At 39.3% G+C, this 27222-nt stretch overlaps 1 protein-coding gene across 1 annotated transcript; it reads left to right on the forward strand.

Moving 5' to 3' along the window:
• The first annotated feature begins 99 nt into the window (after window positions 1-99).
• ogfrl1 (opioid growth factor receptor-like 1) lies at window positions 100-10559 on the forward strand. Its single transcript, XM_088305181.1, has 7 exons — window positions 100-454; window positions 3991-4077; window positions 4987-5065; window positions 5291-5369; window positions 5483-5549; window positions 5728-5873; window positions 7341-10559. Exons 1-7 carry the CDS (start codon window positions 269-271, stop codon window positions 7909-7911), a joined length of 1215 nt encoding a protein of 404 aa, XP_088161307.1. The 5' UTR covers window positions 100-268; the 3' UTR covers window positions 7912-10559.
• Window positions 10560-27222: the final 16663 nt, after the last annotated feature.

Here is a 27222-nt window from a genome sequence, read left to right on the forward strand (position 1 = left end):
ATACTGTATTCATCAAGTAAAAATGTCTTGATCCTGGGTTTTCGAATCCTATTCCTATTGGGCAATGGAAGCACCAGCCAGCCCTCACCAACACGCATCCTCGTTGCTAGGCTTGAAATCTTTTGTCCCTGTCATTTCCACACTCGAGTCGAGGACAGGGCAAGTGGCAGCGCTCGACAGCCGCAAACAAATGCCACTTTGTAACCGTATAATATGTAATATTAGGTGACGGGAACCCTCTGAGGGGAGCGGGCGCAGCGTGTCTTAAATGGGAAATTTGGTGGGCAACTGGCGATTCAAGGAGCCGAGCACCGTGGAGGAATGCGACTCGACGTGGGGGTCGGATTCGGAGAGCGACGAACCGGCGGCGGAAGAAGATAGCGGCATCTCGGAAAGCGTGAGCCCGGCGGAGAGCGAGTGGCCGGCGGGAAACAATGGAGACTCGTCCCCGAAGGTACGAACCGAGGGAGCTTGCACTAGGAGGTCGAGCTCGGTGGAACAAAAAACAAACAAACAAACAAAAAAAGCTCTAACATGTTTGGAGGCTGAACGGGACTGATAAAGGGCAAATTATCCGTGAATTCACCTCGGCATTACGTAATTCTAAGGTGACTCTTATAGCATTGCTACGTTGTGAACTTGAACCCGTTACATATTCACACGTTACATATTCGCTTCACGTGATATGAAACAGAAACCAGCAACACTTCCTTGTAGCCATTGTAGGATACCCGAAACCTGAAATGAACGTACCATCATCAAAATTGTTCACATTACATTGCTGTACTGTATGTGACTAATGGGACAGTATATAGTTGTCGCCGACTTTTTTTTATCGTGTGCTTGAAAACGACTTTTTACTTCAACTGTCAAGTCATGAGTGCCTGCACAAAATAAAGATATTTTCTATACTGCATTTGGTGTTATACCAAATGTTCTTTCCTTGCAAAGGTAATGATGCTCAGTTTTGATTGAGGCTGTCAGAGGTGTGTTCATTTAACAATATGCATTTCTTTTTTGTTTTAGGTGTCATGGTAGCTGTACTGCATTTTAATACCCGCTTTGTGATCTCAATTAGTTACTTAACAACGTAAAACATTGGTATCATGGTATCAGGTATCATTATATTCAGAGCTGGGCAGTTCGTCCCGAGGGCAGAACGGTCTGGCACGGCCGGACGACCATTTCCAATTTTAAAAAAAGGGCTAGATTAAAAAAAGTCTGAAAGTTGATTTTAGTCTGGTCCACAAATTAGCCCTCATGCGTGTGATGAACCTCCTCGCAAAATGCGCAAAAATTGTCAAAAAAACAAAAGCGTCACTACCAACTGTTTGTCTATGAAGAGACATGAGACAGCAGTGTGCATTCAAGCGTGCCAGTATTTCCTTATTCTGACATTACGTAATCCGCACCTCCTGCCTACCTGGGGTATACCATTACAGGGGGGGGCAACACCAAATCCATATAACACCAATAATGCATACTTACTTGCATTGGGCACGTTCATGGGGAAGAAGAACGAAGAAGAAAGACACTAATAAGAAGAAGGAAACAAATAAGACCATAATAAATCCATTATAAAGTAAGCGGAGTTGAATTGTAAATTAGCCAGCTAATGATGTTTAAATAAACCTCTGCCGTTAGCATCTCTCCTGTGGCATGCATGGACACTTTTTTTTGGTGGAGTGGGGGAATATAATGTCGGGGTGGGCAGGAGGGTAGTCAATTTTTATGAATAAGGCCGGAGGGTCGTGGCCGGAACAGCACTGAGATTGCGGCTGGAGGTCGGGGGGCTTGACCCGCAAAAAAAGCGTCAAGTTCGCAGCTCTGATTATATTACATTACATTTTAGACTACAACAAACTACAACCACCGTAACATCTCTTTTTGATAGTGTTGAAAAAAAAACTGATTGTTTATTACCTTGGCAAAGGTAAATATTGCACTTATTGTTATTATTTTAGGTTGTTGTGCTGTGCAAGTGGTCATAATGTTGTGGTTGTTCAGAGTATTGTTATTATCATAACATAGGAGCTGAGGTAATGCCATTTAGATTATTTCGCCAACAGTTGATTTTCCTTCAAATCAGCTCATAAATGTTGCGTTTGTGAAAGTTAAATGTTGCTTGTTATACCTAATGATGACATTCCGAGTGAAGTTCTGATGCTGAAGTTTGATTGAAAATTAAAAGGTGTTATTAAGTTGTAATTACAGTTCTGTGTAATATTTGTGTTAATGCAGAAGTCAAAATTAAAAAGGAAAGAGTTTATCTGGGACTATATCGCTGTTTAGCACATCACATGAAATCCATAGATACCACGCAAGTGTGCAGTGCAGGGATGGTTTCAGAGCTGCCTTAATTTTCTGGTTGCAGATTCTAACGTTTTAGGTTTGTGTGGTGCTGTAAATAGATCAGAGGCTAGAAAACCACATCCTCACAACTTTTGGAATTCCCCATAAATGCTTGTTGTTCATTCAAGCTGTAACTTTCTAAGACTGGTTAGTTGTATGGAAAGAAGAGCCATTTTTGTTGGAGTCTTTGGATTAGGTAATTACTGTGTCGTTATTTTCATTATTTCTACAAAATGATAATTTTACTTAGTATTTTACAAAAGCGAGATAAATGGGCACGCTCCACCCATTGCTAGGTAAAATACATAATTTCCAGTCCATCATTTTCAGTGCAGCAGCAAGTGTGGAGTGCAGGAATGTCACCGCTCAACACAAATGATATATTATATATAAGTATTATCAACTACTGAAACATGCAGCAAGATGATTAAGGAGCTGCGTGGCATGACGTTTGACAACTGCAAAGTCTTCATCAATCCTTCCATCCGTCTTCAGCCTATGCTAGCTGACAAAAAAACAAACCACCAATCAATCACAGGACACATACAGACAAACAACATTCACATAATCTGTAGATTTAAAACTATGGGTAATTCAGTCTTCAACCTGCCATGCATTTTTTTAGAATGTGGGAAGAAGCTGAACTATCTGTTATATTTCTATCCAGAGAAATGTTAATACAATTGTAAAGTTGTTCACATTCATGTAAATTCAAATAGGCCAAAAATATGCTTGTATTCATTTTTTATCGCAGTTATTTCCCGTGTCGGATGAACATGGGCACATTGGGATGGTAAAAGTGACAGCGGATTTGAATATGTACTTTCTGTGCATGTGTGTGAAATGTGGCAGCAGTGTTCCTCGTTCAAATAAAATAAATAAATGAAAAAAAAAAAAAGGGAACCGAAACTTTCGGTTCGGAAGCTTTCCTGAATACATCCTGAGGAATTGGTCTTCACTTTCTCCCCTTTATAAGGCCACGCAACGAGCCAATTAATTGCAAAATGAGTAAAGGCCCTGCTTGCTTTCTACTTTGTTGTTTGTTTGTTCAGTCACTTTTGTCACTCGTCAGCATATTAAATGGGGTCCTGACGGCCCGCTGACCGCTCATTCGGGTAACCGGTCCAACACATGGCACATATAGAGGCAGACAAACTCCCACCTGAGCGGGAACTAAAGCCACGCTTGCCCGCTCCGAAGTCAGGCGAGTGAACCATTACATCATCAGTGACTGAAGACAAAATTATTATCGCACAAATGCAAACATTTGTTGGCTTTGAACAACAGCCGACCATTACCAGACTTACACGACGGCTTGAACATTGCTACACGAGAAATTTTCGAGCAAGCTATGGTAATGACATTGTATGGGAATTCTGAATCTACACAGAAAAAAACGGTTTGTTGCATTTACTACTCAGTTTTATTTTATCAAGTGGTTGCACGAAATAAAATTATATGGATCCTGATATAATTTTTTTCAAGTAGACTAAACATCTACTTTAAAAATGTATCTGGATCCAGATGATTTTATTTTGCACAATCACTTGATAAAATAAAATTGAGTAAACAAGTTCAAAATGATATGACCTTGTTTTATATGATTGTCGGATTTTTCTCTTTTTATTCCTTGTGCAGCTGACTGACTCTCCAGAGTTTCTACCAAAGATGAAGAGGAGTTTTTACGCTGCCAGAGATTTGTACAAATACCGCCACTGCTATCCGGTAAATGCACAACTCAAACACAAAACAAGCGGTGAGTGAACGAGACTGAATTGTTGCACAGTGAGCGGGGTTCTGCTACTAGTTTTCTTAAATGGGTGACTGTCAGCCGCTAGATTTGCTGCGATTCCCACTTTGAATTGCAGGCGAACATCACAATTTGGCAAATTGAATCCAATCCAAAATGACATGTTCCTATCATATAAGATTTCACAACAAAAAACATGTGTAACAATAATCCTTAACTACCGGTATGGTTATATAGTCATTTCATATCTACCTGTGATTAAAAAGCAAAGCGCGCAGAGTCTCTGTTACCTAAATGCATGACAGCAAAAACTACATTTTTGGGTACGTGTAGGACTGCCACCAACGATTATTTTGGTAGTCGAAAACAGCATAAAATGTTCTGTTGACGGATATTATTCCTTCAATGGTATTTTTGCACTAGAGTAGTCACGATTAGTCAACTAATGGGATCATACGTAAATTGCGGCATGTCGCACCAGTGAGCAGTTGCTCTTATATAAACAGAATTAGTTTACAACTTGAATTCTTTAAGGTACTTATGTAAAGTTAACAAGATGATACAACATTCAACTTGACATCTTGTACCAGCATTTCTGACATATTTATAAATGATGGTTAGCTTCCAGACACGACTGAACATTATCGAGAATGCTCGGCATGCTGCCATGAAAGGGAAGTTTGCATCTTAAGTGTTTGTGGTTGAAATGTAGCGTAACTTTAGGACTCTGTTGCTAACAACAAATATCCACGACACTCCTTACCCACAACGCTTCTCTTTACATCGGGATTAACACTACTGCGCATGTGCGGGTGTGCAGGCTGATAATATATTAACATCGCTTGTGCTTTTTTGTTGTTGTTTTGTGTATACGTGTGTGGCAGGATTACAAAAAGTCCCGGCAACCCAACGAGTACCGCAACCTGCGATTCTACCTTAACAAGATCCCACTTGTACCTGACGGTGAGCCACACGCATCTATCTACGCATACAGTTTATGCACAAGACCTACTGCTTTGTGTTGAGAAAAACAATGTTGGCTCAAGAAGTATTCGTTTGTTTGTTTCTTTTTGGGGTGGGAGGGGCAAAGTTGTTCGGGTTTGATTTGGAAAGAGCTGCAGATGAGTGAAGTGATTCCACACAAAGTTAAATGTCCGTCTTAGCTTATAATGTACACTGTCTTATTAGGTATCTACATTGAAGAGATTTTGACAAGGTGGAGAGGTGATTATGACAAGCTGGAACACAATCACACCTACATTCAGTGGTGAGTAAAAACAACAGATTCCGTGTGTGTCACCATTGAAATTGTTAGTCCTGCTATTCTGTACTTTATGAATAAATGTTTTCTTTTTTTTTTCTTCAATTGCTGGGTGGAAGGCTGTTTCCATTACGAGAACAAGGGCTAAACTTCTACGCACATGAATTGACTCAGGATGAGATTAAAGTAAGACACACATATTTTCACTAACACGTCGCGTGTGAGCAGTACGTCTACAGTTTTGAAATGCTCAAGAAATATCTTCCTGCATTTGTGATTCAATGACGATTATGAATATTACTAATACAGACAGATACATGAAAGTGGTCATTTTTTTTAAACTGCCAATAACAACTCCTTTTAGGAATTCCAAAGCATGAGAGAAGCCAAGCGGCGTTTTTTGGCAGCTTATTCCCTGATGTTGGACTTCTACGGCATCAAACTACTCGACAAGAGCGGAAATGTTGCTCGTTCTTCCAACTGGCAAGAGCGCTTCCATCACCTTAATGAGTCAGTAAACAAATGATTTTACACTTGAACATCATCGACCCAGACGGTATATTCAATATAAGTTATGAATAGGCCAAAGGTAGATATTTGCACCCAACCGTCTAATCGTGATAATGCGAGTTGATTACGTCTTTGTATCACCATGTAGACCAAACTGTACATCTGCTTCACCTTACGCGTGCAATGCTTGTTACACACTATTTTGCAAAGCCCCCGCTACTTACAAGCCGCGAGTGGATAACAAATATGACTAAACCTGATGCAAAGGCCATAGTTGTGTTTGCAGCCGGTGTCTTCAAAGCTCAAGACACTATTCATCGCCTCCACGGTTGCTCAGCTGCACATCTCCGTTGTGATGGGGAGAAAGACACAGAGCCATGCTAATTGCTAAGTTATCAAAATAGTCAGAGCAGTAAAGCGGAGAATAACTTACTTCCAACAGGAAAATATCCAGCATTGGAGAAAATAAAAGACGAACATAGACAGTTTTAAAGACCGGAAATGACAGTCAGCTGAGAGGAAGAGCTATCGACTTAAAAGCATGATAGTTAAAAGTACAACGCAAATTAATAAATAATAAATATTAAAAATACAAGACCTTTTATTAGAAGACATTTGTATGGTTTCAGCAGCAATAGAGGATATAGGAAATAGAAAATTTGCAGGCCAGAGAAGCAGTTTGAACAAGAAGCACATTGCGCAAAACAAAAAGCTGGAATATTGTCTGTGCATTAACCATTCAAAGCAATCTATCGGTGACATTATTGATTGTGAATTTTGACGTTTGAGATCTGATGAAGCTAAGTGAATAGACTTTCTTTAGTACAGTGGAAAACGGAATCGGTAAAACTAATTAATTGATGGGCGCAGACCTATTGATGGGAAAATGAAGCTTCAAATTTGCTTTATGAACCAGTTGTTGTATTTTGTAATCCTGTAGATGGCACTGTTGTTTTAAATAAAGGGTTTAAAAATGGGCAAGTCTGTGCTTTCAGCCCAATGTTGAACAGAGACTGCCATCTACTGGAGTCCAAAACAACTACAACTGGTTCATGAAGCTGATTTGAAGCTGCATTTACCCAGTTATTTCAATGAAATATAGCAAACTAAACTGAAAGCCAATTGTACTATTTTTCATTGAAAATACCAGCAGTATTAGATTTTGTTTGCACTATTTTGCACTCAAATTTAATTCTGACTTGAGATTTGCAGTTTTGCACAATACATGTTATCTTGAAGTCACTCATGGTGTCGTGGCACACACACCTGACTTGTGTGCAGGCAGTGTGGGAGCAATTTCCGCTCAGTGATGGTGTCTGCGTGTGCCCTGCGACTGGCTGGCGACCAATTCATTGTGTAGTGCCCCTTTCGGCCATAGTCAGCTGGGCTTGGCTCCAGCACCCCCCCACGGCCCTGGTACAGGATAAGCGGTCTGTTTAATTGTCTCAAATGTATTTCTTTGTAAAGGTCACAGCACAACTACCTGCGCATAACTCGCATTCTGAAGTCACTGGGCGAGCTCGGCTACGAGGCCTTCAAAGCTCCCCTGGTCCGCCTGTTCTTGGAGGAGTCGCTACTTTGCAACACGCTTCCCAATATGCAACACAGCATCCTGGAATACTTTGTATACACCATCCGCCGGCACGCCGCCCGCAGACAGCTGCTGCGCTACGCGCGCCAGCACTACAGACCTGCTCACGCCTTCCTCTGGGGTCCGCCACCTAAGAGATCCAAACCTCGAAGTGGGGACGTTGGTGCTAATGTGGGGGCTGGCAGCAGTGGAATCCGAGCTCCTGCTCCCACTCCTGAACCACAGAGGAGGGGGGACATGAGCTTCATCCCTGCCTCTGCATGTAGCGGGACACTTGTGTCTTATCATGATGCCACAGTATGCCAGGATGTGGCTGGAGAGAACCTGAATGGATACACACCACTGGGCTCCAGCATGGATGGACAGGAGGGAGCACTTATTGTGATGCTGGAGAGGAATGAGGCTGTTTCTTTGTACGGTGCCACTTTGACTGATACTGGCTTTTAAAAGTAAAGCAGCCATATTAACATGAAGAAAAAATTGCTTGTTTTTAGGAATAATAGGAACGTAAACTAAGATAAAAGAGCGTATTGTATTACTCATTGTTAGTGTAGAAAATCCTAAGGGCTGATGATAAACATATTTGCTGTTGATTAATTTAAGCTATGCTAGCGAACATATGGATTAAATATCCAAACCATGTGAAAACGGTCGAGGCCCAAATCAGGGACATTTGAACACAAGACTGAAGATGGCCTTTTATTTTTTTTGGGGAGTTGGAGTTTTAGCCAAATTGGTTATCGATGTTTTGGGGCACTTGAGAAGCAGGTGTTCGTCATGCGGATCTACTGATCGTTATTCAAACCCTGAAAGTGGAGCCACGGTCGGAATCAGGATGAAGCCTACTTTTGTGTAACAATGTGAAGCCGGATTTCAGGGAGAACCTTCCTCTTATTAATTTTCAAACTCAGTAAACAACGAAAAGTCTCATACAGAGTAGTTTAAGAATGCATAGCAATACAATTATATATATATATATTTTAGTGTAACGTGAAATTCAGGTTTTGTCCCTGAGTGCTATTACAATACTAGGTGCAAGTTGAAACATATATATTTAAATACACTCCTTTTAAAGACATTGCACACCTTCTGCAAGGACGTATTAATGCGACTCACTGGTATATATAGACTTTTAAGATGGGCCGTGCATTTTTTGAGACATCATTGCTGTCTTTCTATCAAGATGATTGCAATAAATAACTACAGGTCGATCATCCTAAAATAGACAAATGTACTTCATGTGAAAGCGTTCCAGTCATTATTAACCGAAAACTGTTTGTTTTTCCGCGACATTCAATTTTCAGTGCCTGGCTTACAAGATCTACTGTTGTAATTGTGATTGAAAATAGTAGGTAGGTCAATGTGTTACAAATTACAATTAAATACATAATAAACTATTTGTAAATCCCAATCATCTAATAAACAATTGAAAGTTAACTATCAAATTTATACACAAACATTGATCATGACACTCATTTGTAAAGTGTGCTATACAGTACCTCTGAATATTAATTCCGGACGCATTATCAATAGTGTAGGGTTGCTGTGTCAAATATAGTCGACTGTTTGTCTTTTTTGCCTGAAATGAAAAGCCAAGTGTGAGGTTCCATTGTACATACATAATCTACAATCCTTCATGAGTTCTACTGTAGGTACTGAACTAGTGTGGAGTTTTGGGCTACACTGAAAATAAACTCGATTCCGCAAATAGAAAATTAAGAAAACAAAAATACGAGTAAAGTCAGAGTTCCAGGAAGGAATTATTACTATGAGAGATTCAGGGTGGAATGTGGCAAGAATAAAGATGCAGCTTGAGAGCCGTCCGACAAATAAGTTCGACAAACAGTGACACTTTTCTGACCCACTAAAATCATCTCTGTCGATGCGTTTCTTCAACCATCATCAAGAAGGATTTGAAAGACATTTTATTTCCGGTGTGGCCCTTTGTAAGGTCGCGAAAAAGGTTTGCAGAACGGAATAATCTCACCTGTAAGCCTTTTGCACCCAACTGGCTGCAAATAACGAGCCTCAGTCGAGTGACGTGTGGTGCGCTGAACTTTATTCAGACAATCTTTGTCTTCCTGTGAAAAGTGCGGAAAGGTTACATCAAATTGCTGATATACTTTTGAGACTGCTGTATATACAAATGCAACCTGTGCGTTTTAGGATCATCTTTAGAAATAATATACAATAATGAATACACATAGGTAGTTTTCAGCTATATGACAAACTGACTGTGATAGTAAATTGTGTGTGACTTATCAGCCCATAAATGTGAGTCTTCAATCCTCTATTACGAGGGTATGGACATGCACCCCCAAAAAGGAAATTTTTTGTTTTATTTAGTTTTTTGGAGTGAGCCTTATACGAGACAAATAATAATGGTCTTATATCTTAGCCTTTATTGTGTATCCAAATGTAGATTCTGTATAAGGTTGGCATATTTACTCTTTGGGGGTTTTATGATGAATATAAGCGAGCACCAACACTTTTACTCAGCCAGGCAGGCCTTAGCATCTCAAAATTCAAATCAGATTTGGCAGATGCTTGTGTTTGTAAAGCTTAAACGCCTTCACTGACTTCCTGACTAGTGTTCTTCCTCTTGGCTAGGTTGCACCACAGCCATGCATTTGATGAAATTGTAAAACAAACTTGAAATGTGTTCACATGGGGGGTCCCAGGGGGGTTGTAACTATTTGACTTTTTAGCATACAGTCTGTATTATCTATATACATTATGTGGGTGAGTGTAACTCATACAATTAAGTGCCTCTTTTGTATTTTATTGGTGTCTGGAAGGATAGTATTTCTCAATCACTTCTTGTGCATTGTTTTTTGTATAGAATTGATATCTATATTGTATGTCTGTGTGTATTCAGGATGAGTAATTATTTGGATTAAATAAAGGAATATATCTCATAAAGATTGGAGGAAACATATTGGAGTAGTGTATATTGGGCTCATTTAATCAATATGATTGTTCCATATTTCACTATTGTTATATTAGTACTTCTGGGATTTTAGAGTATTAGTATGTAGGGCACAATAACTCAAAAGGAATGCGCACAATATGAAATAAAAATTGGATTTGTGGAAGTTTAGTTTGTATTTATTTACATATAGACTTTACACCGATCTGATCAAGTGTACCAAAATTGGTTGTTATTTTGCATTATTATGCAAAAGCGCTGCAATGTCATAATTCGTACAATCTATGAATGACGTCATTGATCGAATCCGTGAAATGAGGCATCACAGCAAACACAACTTGGTTCACTACGGCGTTACTCTGTGTAGCCACATTGAGCCAGAAAGCCCGTGTCTCTGGTCGCTGACTACGGCAACAACGATATATGGGTCACAGATCGTTAAATATTTTTTTTGACTGGTAAAGAGTATTAAAAACAGTTTATTCCAGTAAAAGAAATGACAACTAGTTCCAGTATATGTATCGTTTATTTAATTGTAACATCTCTTTAATTCAAAAATGCTTTCATGGCTCAGCGTTCTGCATTTTTGGCCGCACTGACACCACCTCCGACGCTACGTACCCGGTGTCCAAATTTACCTTAAAAGCCCGACCAAATATGCCACAGTTTGCGCAATCCACGGGGCTACATGAGAAGGAGTCTTTAAAGGTGTCGAAGGATTCCACCTGCTGATTGTAGTATTTGGAAATGTGTGGTCAAATCGGACCAGAAGTGACATCTGGTGGCTGAAAATGCGGCCTTCGATAGCCTGGGAATTTGGACACAATCACAGATACAAATAGCAGGCAGGCATTTTGTTCGACGAGACACAGAAATAACGACTTTGTTGACAAGCACTAAACCATTTCCGGGCGGGGGATACAAGATATTCTCGAAGTTAGTTGAGTTATTTGCCTCTTCCGAACTGCTGATTTGATTTCTCCACAGGTGTTATATGGGATTAAATCTGGACTCACTCCGCTGCTTTGTTTTAAAGCCCTTTTGGGTGTTTTTTTTAAGTGTTTTGATTCATTGTCCAGCTTTCTGACACTACTGGGCCCTACAGTACGCCCCTAATTTTTTTTAAAGTAGTCTTCAGATTTCATGATGATCTGGTACCAGTGAAAAATCAGTGAACCTCCACTATGTTTGACCACTGGTTTTCAGTTTCCAGTGATGTGCTTTACCAAAAAGCTCTCCTTTGGCTTTTTTCCACTAGATATTCTCCCAGATGGATTTTGGCTTCTCCAAGTAAATATTGGCAAACCACAGCCTTTCTTATTTATGTGACTGTCTCAAGAATGAGGCCATCTCTTACCGTAGTGTCCTTTTTCATTCAAACGGCGATGAATAGTGCAAGCTGACACTGTTGTACCATATCTGCACTCTGCAGGTCAATTTGAATTTGTTCAGAAGTGGATTGAGATATCTTTTTTCCACTAATTTTAATAATTCGCTATTGTAATATTTCTTCAATTTTTCTATTTGTTCCACAATCGGGGAGCTTGTCTGACATTGCCACAGCAGGTATGTAGAATTACAAATAAAGGAGCACTGCATGCTTGCCAAACAGTTATTTCTTGTAATTTTGATAAGGTGCCAATAATTTTGTCAAGTCCATTGTTGGAATTCTGTGTGGAATTATCAGATTTGGCCTTTTTTTGTGTGTTCCAATGCTAACAAAAGAAATAAATAAAACGTTAATACTAAATAATTTGTCATTGCGAAAACTTTCTGGGAGATGTGGTGCATTATTAGACATCATTATCTGACTTAAATCAGAAATAATATGCCCCAATTGCCTTTCTATCTGTAATAGGACTCTCTAGACTCTGCCATCTTATATGAAGTGTGTGTGTGTGTGTATGTGTGTGCGCGTGTGTGTAAGTTCCTGCTCCAGCGGGAGAGTCATGACCCAGGTTCTCGGGTCAGGAAAAGCAGCCAATCAGAGAAGAACCGCTCCCTGTTTCCTGTGCTGTACTCTATGGTAAGCATTCCGCAGCACTCGCAAGGATGTCAGTGGAATTTCACAAAGCCCTTTGCTGATACAGGATTGAAGCAGCTCTTTGTTTGTTTAAACATGAACTACACTGTACGGTTATGGTTGCTTAAGACGAAAGATGCTCTATCGTGGGAAAACACGGCCATTGTAGGTCAGAGCCAGTGGTTGTAAATCATGAGCTGGCTGGCATTGGTATAAACGAATTAAGAGCCGGCTTAGTTTAACGTGACCACTAGGGGGCACCCAAGAGCAGGTTCCATTCAACAGTCCCGATACTGTTTTTTTTAAGTAGTCTTGCTTGAATGAGAACAGAGTAACAAAGATAAACGTAAACGTAAATAATTTTATATTATTCCGTTATGATTTTGCCCATTTTTATATCGTTTTAAGACCAAATGATTAAACTTCAACTTTCATCTACTTTTGTCATTGTTTCTTGTACCTCTCTTGAGTTACATGATTCGCCATTTATTTATAATTTTCTTTTTATTGAAAAGCAACATTTCCACTTCACAAATGATCAAAGTGGGAAAAATTGTATATGCCTGAGATTCTATTCTTTAATTTTGTATACAAAGTATTTGACATTATCTTTATACGTTACCAGCCAAAAATGAACACATTCATGCTATTGAATGAGAATCCTTGTCCAAACATTTGAGTGATATAATATAGCTGGGATTTTATTTGCTTTTGCACTTAATATATGTTCTTGTATTCAGTAGGCCAATTCAATTTTCTAGTTTAGCACTTTGACTGTTGTGTAAGGCAACCCCAAAGCGGTCTTCTGTATTTTCTTTTTTAACAAAGCGAAACTCAACTTGGAATGATCACTAATTATTATTACTGAATAGAGCACCCCAAAATAAAACCTTGCTTAGGTGTCCCATGGAGGCTTGGCTCAAATTTCAAAGACATTTTCAAGCTCCTTGCAGCATGGAGACTAGAAACTGTAGGTATGGAATTATCTGATCACAATTATCGAGAAACAAATTCTGTTTAATGTTATAATCACACTATTGCTCAAACAAAAAAATGCAAGCTCCAAAAATATTGAAACTCATTTTATTTGGAAGACAAAACACAAATCGGATGTGCAGAAACTGTTGTTTTTACACCTTAATGTAAACAGAAATAACTGGAGTGAATTATCATACACGCAATACCCCACGAAAGACAGCTGTGATACATTAAACTGTGGTGCGAATTTGGAATATGTTCCATCCATAGAAATAATTATTAAGATGTCAAAGGTCCCAACAGCTCGATGAATTCCTGAGCCTTGCAGCGCAAACAGGCCCACTCCCGGCCACCAGGGGGTGGATGCCGAGAGTGTAGGATGTTTACACTTCCTGCACTCAGAGGTCAATGCATTTAAGTGAGAAGTAAACACATTTCCACACGCCACCCCCAACAAAAAAAGAAGAACAAACATCCAGGAAGCCATGCCTGATTTAGTTCCTCTTTTCAATTACGGAGCTGACACTGAAGTGGTTATTCCATAACCACAGAAGAAAGTTGAGAATTGTTTAAACATAACCTGCAAGAAGCACGGCACGGTGTGATGGATGTGGCGGTAAAAGGCTGTTTGTCATACTGGCACGCCTACTTCCTTCCGTCCTTCCTTCCTTCCATGTCTGTGGTCCTGTGGTGTGTTACAGACGGGTGGCCTCCCATCCACTGGGAAAAGACAAGTATCACTGCATGCAATCACACATTTCCGCTCACAAGTTTGTCTAGGACTGGGGTGACCAAGTCCGGTCCTCAAGACCCTACCCAGCTAGTTTTTGTTTTTCATGTCTTCCTCTTCCAACACACCAGGTTCAAATGAGGACTGAATTTATGCACCCCTAGTCTAGGATTTTACTTTTGAGTTTTGCTTTGATGGTTTGATATATCTAAAATAAAACAGCAGTTCCATACATGATTCAGCAGATGGCTTCATGGTGTACCTATCCTTGTTTATTTGAGGAAAAAAAAATCATCTCTTTGCTATAGAAGTATTTGAAGGGGAAAGAAAGGAAAAAGAAAAATTAACATGAACAACTTTTTCTACCAAAACGTTCTGCTGAGCTACACATGTAAACTTTTGACATAATCAAAATGCACCTGAGCGACATTCTAAAATTTATTTGCTACATATTTGTTTGTTGGAAGAGAAATTACTCTCTGGCCCACATAATCCAGACGACTCAGTCCTGCTTTTACCTGGAGGGAAACTGACATGAACCACCAAAGATAGTCAGGAAAAAAAAAACAGCTTACAACATTTTCCAGAAGACTTTTTGTGAGCAGATTTGGGACATCGGTTGGGTTTAAAAAAAAAAAAAAAAAAAAAACACACAATAAGGACTCCATTTTCATGAATAGACTAAATCCTTCCGGTGGGTGGCGTAACTCTGAGGAGGCGGGTTCACAAGGTGGATCTGACAGAGGGAAGGCTGAACCATTCTGGAAGTTGTCGCAGCTTCAATCATGGCGAATCAAAGCAGCTCCTCTCATTTTCTTTAAATGCCGTCTCGACACATGTAAGGACATCTGTGCTGTGACGTGGGCAATTGGAGAGCGCCCCCCCCCCCCCCCCCCACCTCCAATGTGATCATTCACGTGAAAGTCATTGCTGTGTCTCCAGTGAGGTAATTTAAAACAATAGCAATAATAATAATAATAATGATAATATTCTCTAAAATTATTTAAAGCAGGGGTGTCAAACTAATTTTTGTGGACAGGCCACATTGTAGCTCCGGTTTCCCTCAGACGGCCGTTATGACTGTGATCCCATATAAATGTACGATCACCTTACTTTATCACATACACACAACAAAGCCAGTCAGTCATTTGTTTGTTCAACAATTCTTAAAATGGCAATATCGGATATCTCAATGTTGTTAAAAGTGAAGAAAATGTGCTAGAAACAGGAAGTTGACGCACATGATTTGCCCTTTGCGGGCCACATAAATTGAGGTTGCGGGCCAGATCTGGCCCCCGGGCCTTGAGTTTGACACCTGTGATTTAAAGGGTTGGACCAGCTGTCTATCCTGCACCGGTACTTAGACGTGGTTCGAACATTTATGAGCTTAGATGTACATTTGCCACCAATTGTCACTGCGCCCGGTGCATCTCCAGCGACATTCCCTATGCGGCGCCGGCACGCCTAGCTTGGCGGAGACTAGTCTGCTAAATTGTCAAGCAAGTGCAGCATGCTTGTGCATGTACAAAAATTAGGACCCGCCCGTATTTGCATCACGCCATAGACTTCCCTTTTATGTAGGCACCCAGCCTTTGTTTTGGTCGCATGAACGCCAACAGCAATAGGTGTGCATTTTATATATCCGGTCATCACCAGAATCAACAGTGCGCTGTCAAGATGGTACTAGCAGGTGGCTGCTGCAAACATCCGACTGAAAGCCCCAAGACCCAACACCAGCTTCCAGTCAAGGATGTTTACAGTAGCCCTGACTGCCAAACAACCTGATCAAGCATAGAAGAGTATCTCTATGCATAAGGCTTAACAATATGAATACAATAATTGAAACCAACACTACTGTGACGATCAGGTACTGTACTCCATGATTCCGCTGGCACGGGCAGCTGCTCCCTTTCGCTCAAGCAGAAGAAAGAAGCCTGAAAGAAACGAGAGTTCATGATAGTTTGTCCTGATGAGCAGAGAACAAAGCATTGAAAACCCTGGACATACTCAAGAGACAACAATAACGGCAATGACACATACATGAAGTGAAAAATGGAAAGGATTATACACAATAAAAGGAGAGATATACCACGTTTTAATTTTTTTTTAAACAAATTAAAACAGTTACCGGGTGCTTAATAGCAAGTCCGACATGTTTTTGTCCAAATACCCCAAGGATCAATAATGACCCTAATTATTGTCTTGCTCAAATGAGGAAAGAAAGGCCCTTTTTAGGGAAGTTAAATAGGCAAAACTTCACCTTTCGGAATATGCCATCAGGTCAAGACTCGATGAAAATGTGCTTCCTTTCAACCATTTGAAAGGACAGCACTTGTTTCAAATAAATGAGCCTCTCCAATTTTCCTAACTGACTTCATTGCACGTCGGTGAGCACTGCTGACATCTCGGCTTGCAGACTTCACCACCACTTCAACACAGATTCTACCAATGTAAATAAAGTGTTTCTACAATGATTCAAAATAAAGATCAATTACTTTATATTTTACTTTATATTTTTATTACTCTATACTTTTTATGAGGGATCGCCTGAAGATATTTTTCATTTTATTTTCTAAATGTGCATTCCTTAACACATAGGTGTCAAACTCAAGGCCCAGGGGCCAGATCTGGCCCTCGACCTAATTTTATGTGGCTGGCAAAGGCCAAATCATTTGTGTCAATTTCCTGTTTCTAGCACATTTTCTTCACTTTTAACAACATTGAGATATGAGATATTGTCATTTATTTGTTACCAATCCTCACCTTTTAAAATAACTTGAAAGATCATTGAACAAACAATTACTTACTGGCTTCTGATTTCAAAGCTATCCATCAATTTGTTGTGCGTATGTGATAACATAAGGTGATCATACATTTATATGGGTTTGCAGTCATAACGGTTATGGGAAACCATAACTACATTGTGGCCCATCCATAAAAATGAGTTTGTCAGCCCTGCTCCAACAAAAGAGGCAACTATGTTTATATTATTTCTCTTTGTGTGGAACCAATTTTTAGTTTTGCTTGGGACATATATTGTTTGACTTTATCGACTATGCAGTGGTGAACAAAAAATATTATTATAATATTATTAATCTCATTATTTAATTATTAATCTATTTTAAGAATTATTGGCTGGATAACTGAAATACTCAGATTCCCTTCCAAAAAACACAGTTGTTGGTTTCCACTGTGGCTCTTCCCTTCCCGTTGTTGTCCAGTAAGCATCCTGCAGGCATGTGACATTCCACAGCCTTCAACTCTCATCCCACCCCCCCCCCCCCCACACACACACACACACACAGACGCCCACACACGCGCACACACATACACATATTTACCATGTAAACACGTCTCAACTTCTGTTTAGCCATCATGCACACTCCCTACAGGTCAGCGTGCGCACGCACACACAAACACACAAGAAATCCAATTACTTTTCACACGCAAATGATTGTGACAAACTCCCACAGAGCCCTTTTTGACCTCTACATGAATACACGCGCAAACAGAAATTGCAGTTCCCGTCTCTGTTCACCGTCTCCTTCACAGCCGTTTCGCTTGCCTGCTGCAAAGCTTTAAATATGGTCTGCGTCTGCCAGTACTGTATATACAGTATGACTCTCTCACAAGAAAGAATTAAATATAGTGGATATTTGATCTGCTGTTCAGCTACATTGGTTTTGTGATTCTGGAAAAAAATAGAATGCTTTTGTGATGGTGGGAATTACATCACAAAGCATTCATTTTAAACCAAATTGTATGAACAGAATAAAAAACCCAGTATTTTTATTACAAAAATACACCTTTACTAATTTGCTCTCCAAAAAATATAAGCACAAAATGATATAGGTCTCAACTGGCCTTTTTACCGAAATCAGAGGATGTGGAAAACAAATCCTGATGACATGGGATTCATGATTCGAACATTGCCAAATCCTGCTTTGAAATGCTTGTTGACTAATGGTATTCATCATTAGCTTTTAACTCTCGAACTGCAGGAAGAACAACCATCAGGAGAAGCCATTTAATGAGGTTGAAAGACTCAGCAAGTTTTTAGATAGCGTCCTGTCCATTCCCCTGGAAACTAAGGAGCACTCAACGTTTTGTCCCCGATTGTCAGAATGCTCTTAACTCCAAGCAGAGGCCTCTGTGAAAAGTCCTAATGGGCGCTGCACAATACAGTGCAAACATAATGCCTCAGGAATGCTCGTACTTATTCAATAGTACATGTTATTTAAGACTAATTGCATGAACAGAACAGCGTGTTCTCGGGATATACATGTGTTCACAGCAGGCTCTTGGTTAGCTCTTGCAATGCATAAGACTGGGCACCATATAACACTTCAGGGTAAAACTTTTTCTCACACACACAAAGGTCTCTTGGGGAACAAAGCAAACTTTATCAGAACATTGGATTCCTGCATTCCTCAGATTCTTGGCAATCAGCTAATGCAGAATGGAGCGAGAGTGAGAGCAAGCGTGAGAGAGAGAAAGAGAGAGTGCGAGAGAGAGTCAAAAGAGAGCAGGTGTATTTGTTAACCCCTCATTCCCGCGCAGTATTTGAAAGTCTTAATGCAATATAACGTTATGGACCGATTCAGTTAATGACAGCAAATCAATGATTGATCCATTATTCAAATTTGTTTCTTGCAGTAAATGAGATTCGAGACTGTCATTAGATTCTTTTTAAAAGTACAGTTTGGTGATATTATTAAAAAGATTTTTGTCGAACAAAACCTACTAGTGGATATAATAAACTTATTGAGATACCACAAACCTGTCTGTGCCCTTCATGGACATGGTAAGGCACTGACCTGCAGAATGCTCCCTATTGTATGGAGAAAATGTGAAATAGAAAATGTATGGCTTATCAGCCGACATTCATGCTGGATTATGCGCAACAAAGTGATACTCTTCAGTTGAGACATTTCAGACGTGTACACTTTTTGCTATTGTGCCATAGAAGTGCTGTAGACATGATATGATGATATTGATGTTGCCCAATATTGTGATAACCTTCTGAAAACGACTGATAACTAAGTAAACACTAGAGCTTTTGCGTAACCGTCACAAAACACACAGAAGTCAGTGTCAATACGGTTTATTTCCATACAAATCCATTCTTAAAATATGCTGCACTTTCAATATAATATATATACTAATATAATTAACTTGGATTTGGAAGGTCAACCGATCTTCGCCAGTGCGTGCAACTCATCTATAGGCTCGTTTCAAGGAGCGAGTGCTTTTGCATTCACTTTTTAATAAATCGCCCAAAATCTCATTTCGAGCACTGAGAAGCAAATTGAGAGTTGACCAGGTTGCAGGTGAATACGACTGTCACGCAAACATAGGATGGATATAATGTCGATGTTCAGCCATCATTGAAATATAGTAAGAACACATATACACCTGGTCGGCACTCTGTTTTTCTAATTTTTTCTTTTTTCAAAAATAAAAGCGTAGTCGTTACAATGCACAATTCCAAATTATTATGCACAGCAGTGTTTGAAGACATTTTATTGGTTGTAAAGAACTGAACACAGGCATTTTAACATAGGAGCTCTTATTTGATAGCATCTTATCAATTCTTGCATCAATTTATCTTGTGAGTTTTTTGGACAGCTTTAATTTCTTTTCAGGATGTCAGAATAGCCTCCCAGAGTTGCAGTTTGGATGTGAACCACTGCCTTTAAACCTAGAATACAACAACAAATTTAACAAAGGACTATTTTCAGTTCTTTACAACTCATTAAGATGTCTTGAAACACGGCACAGCATTATAATTTCAACAACGAATTTGAACAGAAAATACATTTTGAGTTTTTTTTTTATGTATTTTTTTTCATATTGTGTTATCATATCAGTTGATGACATGACGATTATGCTGAGTGCATAGACTACAAAAATCTGAGAAAAACTATTTGCAAAATGATTTGGAACACAGTGTACAGGTCAGGTGTGCTGCCAAGCAAAAGTTTGTTTGAATCAGCCAAAAGAGAATCATCAACTGCCGTCAGCGGCTGTGAAATGACTCAAAACGTACGTATAATACAATGCTTGAGCATTCAGAGGTGCTAGACCATATCGTTCAGCCTCCAGAGTGCAGGAATGAGTGCACCGTGAGATTACGCAGTCAGAGAACGCCCTCAATTCAAGGTCGCTCCACCTAAAGAGTGTGCATTTCAAATCTCAGCTTTCGGTGTGAGTTTTGCATGTTTCTCTGTTTTTGTGTGACTTCTTTATACGTACTATGACTTCCTCACAAGTTTTAACTGTGTTACTCAGAGTGGTTGCACAGGATACTAGTAGGAACACTTCCTACACTGTTCAGCAAATTACAAATGAAACATTTCTACTCACAAACATTTTTGTATTTCTACCAGCGATCAGTTATATCACTTTATCTTAGTAATACTTTGTCATTCAGCAGCAGTGACATCCCCTTTAGCATCTGTGCAGTTCCATCTCTTACTTGCGAGTTTAATGAGACTCTCAATTAATCGTTTTATTGGGGATTGAGGTTATGAGGCACAGCACTTTGTTATTTTCTTGTCGCCAGGTGCCTAATCGATATTTTGACGGGTTGAAGAAACAATGAATTTCCATCACTTAACTTTCTTTATTGTGAGGCACTCTTTTTTCAAAGTAAGGGTGATAAACAGCCCAAGAATGCAAAATTTAAAAGTATTTTAACAGTATTTGTCCAAAGAACATTCAAAAAAATAGTTAAACCTCATTAAAGTGAGCACACATGGGGTACAGTTGCAACAAAAACATGGAATCAGTAATCAGATCAGACATATAAACTTCTTACTGTTTTTAAACTTAATTAAAAGGAATTATAACCTATTTTAAAATGTAAAACAAAACGATGGGGGGGTGTGGGGGGCTTAGCCAGGGTCACTCAGATTTCTAACGGGGCCAGAGCTAGCGGTGTGCCTGGTAACCGACACATCTGATGAGAATTGCTCCTTCCCAGAGCTTTGGACATGACAATTTGCTTCCACTACATGTGTAGCTTGGAAGACATTCATTTGAAACAAAATTGTTAGTTATATAAGCTGTATTACGCAGATTTGGTACCGTTTTCCAATTAGAATAATAAAAATATTTCTCTATTTAGAGTTTTGAATGGTGTAAAGTGACAGCTTGAACTAATAGTCGGATGCTTATGGCCTTCAATTGTGAATGCTGCTTGAGTCAAGTATTTGTGATAATATTATTCGACAATAAGAAACGCTGAATATGAAATGTTGTGTTGTGTATTGTGTGGTGGACATGGCCTTGCTCAAGAGCACCTTGACAGTAGGCAGCAAGTAGACCAGCATCCCTCCAGTGAGACATTGAATCCATGTTTTCTGACTCGAAAAGTCCTTAGAGACAAAGTATATATGATAAGCGTGTTTTTGGAGCCTAAAAAAATATTTTTCATGCAGATGTTGAAAACGGTTGCTGGTAAAAATGTAAGCGATAACCAGTCTGTGCTAATGTGAATAGTCCAAGTTGTAAACTATAACGGAGAGGGGACACGATGCTGCGTAGTGTCTAGTAGCGCTTCTGCAACGAAGTTTACAGTACAATGACTGAAGCACTATCGATCGTCAAAGTGTGGTGTGTGCCCCACATTCACAAAGCAGGTCTACGAACCAGCACAATACTGATTGAAAATTTTAAAAATATTGTCGGTAGTACAGCATCAGCCTTAGAATCTGGGAATATGCCACTATGAACTGTGATGCAATTCAACTCCCAAAGTCATTTACATTGAGTTTTGGGGATTTTAGTATTTACACATGATATCAGTTACATCTATTTTAAAAAAGCAATATCCCTATGCAGGTACACGGCCATAACCAGATATTTTAACTGTTAGCCACACTAACTTTTAAATGTCAAATCAAACATACACTAGTTTCTTTTACACACAGCTGTTACACTTCACAGTTCAGTATAAACTGCACAGAGATGTAAAGTAACTATTCAAACAAGAGGAACTGAATGACGGCGGACCCACTGTACCCGCATCTCTGTAAAAGAGACCACTGTCTTCTTCCAGCAAGGCTGCAATATTTGACATTATGTAACCACCAAGGCTGCATGAATTCACTCTTGCTATGCTAATGGTTGACATGACCACAGAGATGTGTTTGCTCTTTCATCCACCTCTCTAACATGAACACTACATCGGCACAATGAGAGGGCCAGCATGCCAGTTGAATGCCATTAATCGAGCAGTGTATCACATGACCTCTAGCTGGGTTCCAGTATGTGCCAAAAGAGAACCTTTGAAGTTGCGCAGATTTTTTTCCCCTGGTAAATCACTTGACAGACTGCAGCATAATTATGCTGCCTGGTTTGTGATTGACAGTCATTAATGCCAGTCCCACAGTGAATAAAGCGGTTAACTAACAAACATGCCAATAGCGCATTACTTGGTTTTCCTGCTGACAATCCCAACCTGTGGCAAACAATTTTCTGCGACAAAGATAGATGAAGCAACACTAAACAATTGTTTGAAATGAAAAAAAGGTCCTCCTTAATGTATTCATCTGAGCAACAAGACTTTTTCCACATCTCAATAGTACATTATTTACAGTAAGAAGGAATAAGGAAATCATACAAAAAGCTATGAACCACAATTTGCTTAAAGTTGAGACGTTGTGTCAAAGTTAAATAAAAACTGTATACCAAATATCCAAATATAACTTATTTTGAATTTAATGCCTGCAACACGTTACAAATAAACTGGGGCAAGTGCATGTTTACCACCGTGTTACATATATCATCTTCTCTTTCAACAACACTCAATACGTGTTTGAGAACTAACGACATGATTGTTGAAGCTTTGGAGGTGCCAAGGTGGAACTCTCACCTCCTTGCTTTCTGTACAACTTCGGTTGCTCAACAGTCACGTTTTAAAATGTGACACAGATTATCAATAGGAGACAGGTCTGGACTGCTGGCAAGCACGTCTAGTACTTGCAAAAGTTTTATCGTGCGGAATGTGGCCTGGCATTGTGTTGCTGAAATAAGCAGGGACGTCTCTTAAAAAAACACATCGCTACAATGGCAGCGTATGTTGCTCCAAAATCTGTAGGTACTGTAAATTTCAGGAATTCACAGATTACAGTGAAGCAAATTACTTATGACATCAACACTAACACACACCCCACATACAATCACAGATGCTGCCATTTAAACTGTGCTGGTAACAAAAAAATAATAATCTGAATATTCTCAGAGGACATGACCCCAAAAATTTGAAATGTGGACTCATCAGACCACAGACAGTACATTTTAGATGAGCTTGGGTTCAAAAAAAGCTAGTGGCGGTTCCACCCAAAAATATACAGGTTAGTTTTGCATTGTCGAGTTTTTCCATTTTTAGCCTTCTTGGCAAACTGCTAACTATATGCGTTTCTCAAGTGTTCCTGAGCACACATGGAAATATCTTTTACTCAATGATGCTGGTTTTTAAGGCAGTGCTGCCTGAGAGATGGAAGGTCACGGGCATTCGATGTTGGTTTTGAGCTTTGCAGCTCAAGGGCACAGATTTTTCCAGATTCTCTGAATCTTTCAATGATTTTATGGACCATAGGAGAAAAAAAACCTAAATTCCTTGAAATTGCAGACCCTCTACAAAAAAATTAATATCATGGTAACTTAATTTCCATAATTCCATTCAAAAAGTCAACGGAACTGTCTCAACTGGGCCAAGGAGAAAAAGGACTGGACTGATGGGCAGTGGCCCAAGGTCCTCTTTTTCGAAACAAGTAAAGTGTTCCTTTCATTCGGGAATCAAGGTCCAAGTTTTTGAAGGAAGACGGGTGAGGAACAGAACCCAGGTTGCTTCAGATCCAGTGTAAAATATCCACAATCAGTCATGATTTGGGGTTCAAAGTCTAGTGGAAGTGTTGGAAAACTGCTTTCTGAAATCCACGGTAACTGCAACAGTTTACCAGAATGTTTTAGAGGAATTCAAGACTTCTTCTGCTGAGGATCTATATGGAGATGCAGATTTAATCTTCCAACAGGACTTGGCTTCTGCCCACATCACCAGAAGCACCCAAACCTGGTTGGATACCTTTGCCATCACAGTCCTTGACTGATCAGTCAACTTGCAATTGACAATCTATGGTATATTATCATTTCATGCCCGCTTATCGTTGATTTTTTTTTTTTTAAATGTCTACAATATTTTTTTTTACTTTTTTCAAAGGGCTTATAAAAAAAGACAGATTTTGGAAGTACCACCCAAATATATGTGGACACTGCTTTTCGCAGGACACTTTAGAATAAAAAACAACATATACAACATCGACACTCTGTAACCTGTCAAAAACACACGTCCGGACTTTTTTATTCCAATTTAATTGGTAACTTTGGTACTTGGATTGTTGTAGAGTCACGCAGAACCTCCATTCTGCTGGTTACAGCTCAGTTGAGTGGGTTTTACATTTACAGGCTTCCTGGAATGGCCTTGATGTCAACAGCGTGACTTTCCACAATTAAGCCTGAGGATATGCAAGAGCATTATGACTCCCTATACACTTCTACTTGTCTCAAAAATGGGAAGACTTAAAAATGCTCACAAAATTGTCAGTGTTTATTTATTATTTTCTCAGTTATTGATGTTTTCCACTAGGTGTGGGTTGATATATTATCACTGTCTTACGACAAATAAAGACACTAACACCAAAAAAGTCCTCCAACTTTATATGATTTCTGAAAAGTTTCCATTCTTTATCAGAGAAGCCTTTCTTCCTTCACTGAGCTTTCTATCCTTGACAAGTTGAGCTTGTACATCAGTCCATGTCAGCAATTTAACAGGCCACCGGGTATTCCGAACAGCTTCCGGAACTAACAGAGCTGGTGGTCTGTGTAACCAGAACTTTTGATTATTAACACCGTGAACTCCTAAAGGATTACAAAGCAGGTTAATATTCCTTGACACCCTTTGAGTATCTCGCACAAAGCACGTCCTCAGTCGCCATGAACATTCAATACAACAACGTGAGGTTAAAGTAGTCTTTTCTTAAATTTCTTGCATTCAAATATTTCAAGATAGATTTTACTTTTTAAAAGTAGGGATGTAATGATTCACTAAAGCCCCAATTTGATTTGATTTTCAGTTCCAGATATTAATTAGATTATTATTATTATTATTATTATTTTAAATTGCTGCCATGCTTGTCTCTTTGCACAAGTGTGGTGCTGCAGCCATCTACAAACATAATACGCATTGATGTTTGGCGCAATCTTGTAAATATTTAGTGCATTTTAAATGGAACCAAAACATACACACTTTGCTGATTTGCACTATTACAATGAAACTACCTTTAAATACTTAAATACTGCTGAAGATATTTCACTTTTCTTGGGCATTAATCTTTTTTTTTTTTTTAATGAAGAAGGCATTGAAATCACAAGTTGTAAAATTAGGGAAGTGCATTGTACAAAGGAAAACTTATTTTGTTTTGGTTCTCTAGTGTGCATTATTATAAAAACCAAAATAAAAATTAAGAGGCACATGTTTGTCTGCTCTGTAAATTAGTATATATTCCAACGTAACGACCAAGGTATGTTATGTATTATTATTATTATTATTGGGTTCGGTGTTGCAGTTAATTGCTTATGGCAAATGGGTCATGTATTACTTTGAGTACTGCGATGTCTGGGTTCATAAATGCAACACTCAGTGCGCGGTCGCCATCGAGTGACCGTGATAGCACATGTACTCTTGCTTTCTGATGTCAACCACGGGTATACAAAAATTCAGTTTTGGTTTTTAATAAATGTGAGTTTGCTGACTAATGCTGCCATAATGCTCAGTCGACTCTACAATATGTTAGCGTACCACAACAGGGCAAGAGCAGGGATGGGCAAACTTTTTGATTGGCGGGCCGCGATGGGTTCTAAAATTTGACAGAGGGGCCGGACCAGGAGCAGATGGATGGAGTCTTTTGGTCACCTCACCTCATCTGAGAAAAAAAATACATATAATTTTCAATGAAAGTGAATAGCAGCATTACAACTAAATATGTCTTTGAAAAAGCACAGCATTTAGAAAATAAAACATTAACAAGGTTTATTCATTTTTTCAAGTTCGGCGGGCCAGATTAAAACGTTTACGTGGCCGCATGTGGCCCCAGGGCCGTAGTTTGACCACTGCTGGCATAATGGTAGAGTTCCATCAGACGCACATGATAGCCTGTGTGTGCTACCTACAGGTAGCTTCCAGAAAGGAATGTTCCTATGTCATAAATTAAATTGGGCATCTGACGCAACCTGCCTCCTTTTAAAATGCTCGTTTATCACAGCCGTGCTCCTATGAAAGGCAGATTTACTTTTTTTTAAGTAATTTTGTGAAACGTGTCCGGACTATGTTGCTAACGCTAACATTGGTTTGCCATTAAACTCAATTACCCACAATGCTTCTGTTTTACATCACAGACGACCAGGATTACCACTAATAGGCATGTCCGTTGCAGACAAGGAGCAGGAGATGAGGCATTTTTCAGAGGAAAACACAGCGCCAAATAAATAAACATATCAATAAAGAACGCGTCGTCTATTAAAATTACCCGTCAACGGTTGTAATCATCAACGTTTTTGTTATTAGTCCACTAGTCTTGGCAGCCTAGTGTTAAGTAAAGCAATATATATGCAATGTGCATATGCAGTTCGTTTACAGAGGACACGAGAGAACAAATTTGCATAGCGCTGCCAATCAATGCTTTTCTACATCAATGCACATTTTAAGTAGTTTAATTTGAAATTACATTGATTTTCGATGAATATATACATCCCTTTTTAATAGCAAAGGAAACATCCCTCGGTAGTACAAGCAAAACTGAAACTCCAAGGTGAGTTGCCTGTATTACTATTTAAAGACTAAACACAAAACAGAAGGTCAGAAAGATGAGAGTATAAAATGACACATCTGTCCATTTTTCCTGTCTGAGCACGTGTCCACAAGCACATATACAGCAGTTTTATTTGTAAGATTTCTTTATTGGGATCCAGATGAACTAATTTACTGTGCTTTGGAAGCATCACTGCAGTATGCTGGTTGTCCAACATCAACATAAA

Source organism: Idiotropiscis lumnitzeri, chromosome 9 (genome assembly GCF_059441095.1).
Source record: "Idiotropiscis lumnitzeri isolate Australia: NSW breed Sydney's pygmy pipehorse chromosome 9, RoL_Ilum_1.0, whole genome shotgun sequence".
In the NCBI taxonomy this organism is placed as follows: Eukaryota; Metazoa; Chordata; class Actinopteri; order Syngnathiformes; family Syngnathidae; genus Idiotropiscis; species Idiotropiscis lumnitzeri.